The 5,504-nt window shown below is 38.9% G+C and overlaps 1 protein-coding gene across 2 annotated transcripts in view; it reads right to left on the bottom strand.

Annotated features, from left to right (window-relative positions):
• Positions 1 to 5,504, bottom strand: part of NELL1 (NEL-like 1 (chicken)) — a 1,454,777-nt gene that overhangs the window by 1,083,279 nt on the left and 365,994 nt on the right. For both annotated transcript variants that reach the window (XM_006865820.1, XM_006865821.1), the window contains exon 12: positions 2,245 to 2,373. In XM_006865820.1, coding sequence (XP_006865882.1) covers positions 2,245 to 2,373 — 129 coding nt within the window. The remainder of the gene's footprint in view (positions 1 to 2,244; positions 2,374 to 5,504) is intronic.

The raw sequence follows: 5,504 nt of genomic DNA, 5'->3' as shown, positions 1-5,504 counted from the left end.
ACCTCATACACATATAAAGTTGTACAATGTATGAGGAAGGCCAAAAGAGAATCCATTCAGCTGAATTATGGAGCTGGCAAAGAATAATGAACATACCATGAACTGTCAGCAGAATATACTAATGCCTTCTAGAAGTGAGGATGGTGACATTTCATGTCACGTACTTCTTATTGTTGTTAGGTGCCATTGAGTCAGTACCGACTCATAGCGACCTGATGCACAGCAGAATGAAACACTGCCCGATCGATCCTGGGAAAACCTCACTGTTGTTGCCACGCTTGAGCCTATTGATGCTGCCACTTGGCCAATCCATCTCACTGGGGGGCTTCCTCTTTTTCTCTGACCCTCCACCTTACCAAACATCATATCCTTCTCCAGCGATTGTTAGGGCATGTTATAACCCACTTCCGTTAAGCTGATCCCAATTCAAAGTAACCCCAGATAGGGTTTCGGAGGCTGTAAATCTTTACAGGAGCAGAAAGCCTCCCTTTTTGCCCTCTGAGAAGCTGATGGATGTGAACTGCTTCCCTTGCTTTAACAGCCTACTGCATAACCCACAACATGGCCAGGGTTCTTTATCAGGAAGGACCAGTCTCTAGAAAAGGACATCATGCTTGGCAAAGTAGAAGGTCAGGGAAAAATAAAAAGACCACCCAAGAGATAGACTGACCCAGTGGTAGCAACAACAGACTCACGCCTAACAACAATCGTGAGTATGATCAGTGTTACATTCTATTGTGCATAATAGGGTTTCTGTGAATCAAAAACAACTTTATAGTACAACAACACCATCCCCTTTCTTAAAAATAGGCAAATAACTAGGATGATATTGAAGGCTGAAAAAAGACTCATAATCAAAGGGGAAGCATCATTCCCCTAAATCATATTCAAATCTACAACAGTAAGCAAGAAAAAAAAAACAAAACAAAACAAAAAAACACCTCATCAGTTAGATTATATTGCTAATGAATACCAAGCTTGTTGTTGTGGTTAAGTGCAGTCAAGTCATTCCAACTCATAGCAACCCTGTATAGATCTTGAACCACCAACCTTGTGGTTCAAACTGACCTTGAAGTTAGTGCATTAACCCACAATGAGTACCAAGTTAGTCATGGACAAAATCTTCCAGAAATATAAAGTAAAAAATAAAGGCCACTTACCAGGTACTGAAAGGAGCTCTGGTAGCGCAGTGGTTACGAATCAGGCTGCGAACCACAAGGTCAGCAGTTCGAAAGTACCAGCTGTTCCACGGGAGAAAGATGAGGCTTTCTGCTCCCGTAAAGATTTACAACCTCGGAAACCCTGTACAGGGTCACTATGAGTCAGAACTGACTCCATGGCACATAACTTTTATAAAATTAACCAGGTAGCGAAGCCTAGTAGAGCTTCTCTAAGCTGAGGGAAGGGAGAGAGGGAGGGAGTAGCTGAGGATTGAATGGGCTCATATAGCATAACACTATTCACACAGACCAGGATCAAAAATCGTAGGTTAAAAAACAGGGGGAGCGGACTGGACTTGTAATATATCCTGGTATGTGCAAGAAACGGTGTACATTGCTCACCACCAACAGGGTGGAATTCTGAGCCTTCCTGGAGAGAGGTATTCACATAAATCCAGGGGCCTGTTCTGCTCTATATAGTAGAAATGGGGATCACTGATGTGTGAGGGCACCAACCTACTGTAGTGTTATAAGCCTATGTATTAACAAACTTATGAATCCATGTGTAAACTTCATGACATCAAGGACATATTGGAACTTGGCAGCCCATGAAGAAGTCATTAAGAAACTCAACTGCAATGACAAAACGTCTGTCTTTAGCCCTTGAAGGAGAAGGCACTTGGTATAAACTCGTGTTAACGCAACATTCCAAAAAAGGGTCTACCACATAATATTTCATTGAGCTTGGAGATGACCACCTCCTCCAAAAATGTAACCTTAAATGAGATATATATTGTTTTGATGGTGATTGTTTCACACAATGACAGCAGAACATGGGATCTGCTGTATAGCATTGTTGCTTTGGTTACCTTGTGTTTCATGACTACCTTCAAAAGTCTTGCTTTCTTATGCAACAAACAAGAAGAACAGAGAACCCCTGGTGAGTTGCTTAGACTTTTTATAGGATCATGATTTCCCCTAAAATCCCCAAACACAAATAATGGCTTTTACTCTTCAACCACATCTACCAGGACCATGCTTCTCATCCATGTTCTAGCAACTGACTCCTAAACCCAGTACTAACCTTCACAGTAGACAGAATCCCCCTGGATAGATATATAACCATTCTTGCATTCACAAGTAGCTTTTGTATTCCAGTTTTTGCACTCTGAGTTTTCACCACATTTAGGCCCTTCTGCACAAAAGTTATGACCTAAAAGAAGCAAATACAAATTTTAAATTAGAAAAAGGGAGGAGACAAGGAAATAATAAAACATGAAACATTGTTCCAATAGGTTATTATAGTTTTAAATATACCTAAACAATATCGACTGGATGGCACTTAATAACAGCAACAACAAATAATATCCACAGCAACAACAATGAACAACAGCAACAAACAATACCAAAGGTGAGCTGGGTAGGGAGTTAAGAGAGTAGGAATAGAAAATTCTGAATCACTTCAGACTTGTTCTTGTTGTTAAGGACCATCAAGTTGCTTCTGACTCAAAACAGCCCTGAATAGGTTACCAAGGAGCAGTTGGTGTGTTTGAACCGCCTACCATGCAGTTCAAGCCAACCTTGTAGTCCAACGCATTATCCTGCAGCGCCACACCAGGGCAGGGCTCCATTCCAGCCTTAAGTGATGTTATTTTTGTCCTGATACTCAAAATTCCGGCTCATTATGTCTTGAGACTTTTGTCTGATCCTGAATTCTGTTTCACCAGGCTTCTTACACAGCCAGTCTCCTTCCAATTATGTTATGGTATAATTTATTATATATAAAAATAATATGTAAAACAGCCATATATGGTTAACACAAAAATAAAGTCAATATAAGCAGACTACAATCATTATCATTTGATTAAATTTATTGACATAAATGAAATCATACTACATGTTTTTTCTCTGGTGTGTGTGATTTTTTTTTTTTTTGAGGGGGAAGGGCTATTCATCCATGGTAATACCTATGGTTATAATTCATTCATCAGTGTTGTGTAATAATTTACATTTTTAATTTATTGTATCCATTACACTCCTGATGGATACTTAAGTTATTTGCAGAGTTTCAAATTACAAAAATGCTACTAGAAACATTTTTTAATATGTTTCTAGTTTTTTGGTGATTGGTTTTGTTTTTTCCTATTCAAAAACATTTAAGATTTTCTTCATTCTCCCATTTCTTCTTGAATCTCAGACATTCCTTCCAGGAATTTTTTTTTCTTCATAAAGCATCCTTTAAAAGTTTCTTTAGTAACAATCTGAACATAGTGACTATGTTCAATGTTACTTTCTCCAAATATGTGTATATCACGCCTCCATTTTGAACACGACTTTTATTGGTTATAGAAGTCTTCCCTTTGAATACTTTAGATCATCTTTTTTTTTTTCAGATCATCTTTTTTAAGACTTATATTAGTGTTAGTGGTACTGTAGGATAAGCACTGGACTGCAGTACCAAGGTAGGTAGTTCAAACCCACAAGGCAAGCCATAAGAGAAAGATGAAGCTGTCTGTTCCAGTAAAGATTTACATTCTTGGAAACTCTCTGCAGGCCTGCTATGAGTAGGAATTGACTCAAAAGAGATGAAAATTTTTGGTTGTTAGTCCTGGTATGGCAATGTGGTTTAATGCGCTAGACTGCAAAGTCAGTTTGAACCTCAAAGCCAGTAGTTCAACCTCACCAGCTGCTCCTCAGAAACCTTATACAAGGACAGAAACAACTTGATGGTACTTAACAATGACAACAACAGTGCTGTTTAGGAGTCCTGCTGTTCTTCCGTAAGATAAGTACTGGACTGCTAACTGCAAAAACGACAGTTCAAACCCACCAGCTGTTCCTTGGAAACCCTATACAGGTTGCTATATGTCAGAACTGACTGGATGTCATTTCACAATAACAGTATTGTTTAGAAGTCAGTTGTTTATTTAGTAATCATCCCTTTGTATGTAACTTGTCTTTTCTCTACAGATGGCTTTAAGATCTATTTGGGTTCTGTTGTTTTCTGTTCTACTTTGTTTGGTGTTCTTCAGTTCACCCCAAGATAGCTAGGTGTTTACTTCTTTATACTTAATGTTCCTAAAATTCCTCAGGGACTTCTGGTATAGTGCTGTAAGATAAACACTGGACTGAGAACCACAAGGTCAGTGGTTCAAACTCACCAGTTGCTCTTGGAAACCCTGTACCAGGTAGCTATCAGTCAGAACTGACTCCATGGCACTTAGTAAGATTCCTTGGAATTCCGGACTCTGAACACCACTAGTTTTAATGAATTTGGAAAATTATCAATATTATCTTCTCAAACATTCCCTCTTTACCATTCTCTTCAGTTTTCTCCTCAGATATTCTGATTCACTAGGCACTGTTTCTCCTCAAGGGTTTTTGTTCTTTGGTTTTTTTTAATTTCTCTTAGATTTACTTTCACATTATCCATCTCGTTTTCCTTTCTGAGTAACTTTCAGATTACTATTCAATTCACTTATTCTCTCAACTGTGTCTTAAATGTGGTTTAAATAACCTGTGCCTTTTAAATGTTATTTATATTTTTATTTTGTAGAATTCTATTTGCTTTGTATTCTGTCTGGACAAGTACAATGGTCTCTAACTCCTTTACTCCATCTTTTCTTAACTTTTGTATTGTGAATTGAGTGAAGGTTTAGCAAACAGATCATCAGTGTTCCATTCAACAAATCATGTCCTTTGTTTCATCTCAATGATTGCAGTCACCTCCATGCAACAAAAGCTATTCCACTATCTCTGTGTGGTTCTTAATTCCATTCCGCCTTCCTCTGCAACCCTTCTAAGTTTTGTCCTTAAGTACATGTTGCCCTTTTGATTTGGAATGGTTGACCACTGCATAGTGAGCATACCTTACTAGTGTTGCTGTCTCCCCTATATGCATATTTACCGCTTGGCTGAAAATTGAGGCCTAGGGGTGAGTTCACTTCCAGGCCTGAAGAGTAGCTGAGGGCCATAATCTCAGGTTCCTCCAGTCTCTTTCTGACAAACAAGGCTAGTCTTTTTCATAATTTTGAGTTAGGTTCTACATTGTCTCCCACTCTATCTAGGACTTTGTAACATGCTCCCTCTTTCAGAGCAGTTGGTAGTGGTAGCTGGGCATCATTTAGTTGGCACAGGACTGGGTAGTTTCATTCTGTTGCACATAGGCTGCTATGAGTCGGTAGGGACTCGATGGCAACAACATGCTCCACCATATTCACAGGTGTGGTTTACAGCAAAAGTAAATGCCCATATACAAATATCCTCTTTCAAATCAATATATATGTGTGGGTATACTTCACTCTAGCCCTCATACTCATTTAGTCTCTGTATCTGTCCATGTAT

Source organism: Chrysochloris asiatica, unplaced genomic scaffold, assembly GCF_000296735.1.
Source record: "Chrysochloris asiatica unplaced genomic scaffold, ChrAsi1.0 scaffold00083, whole genome shotgun sequence".
NCBI classification, from domain to species: Eukaryota; Metazoa; Chordata; class Mammalia; order Afrosoricida; family Chrysochloridae; genus Chrysochloris; species Chrysochloris asiatica.
This window is presented reverse-complemented; position numbering and strand designations above follow the sequence as displayed.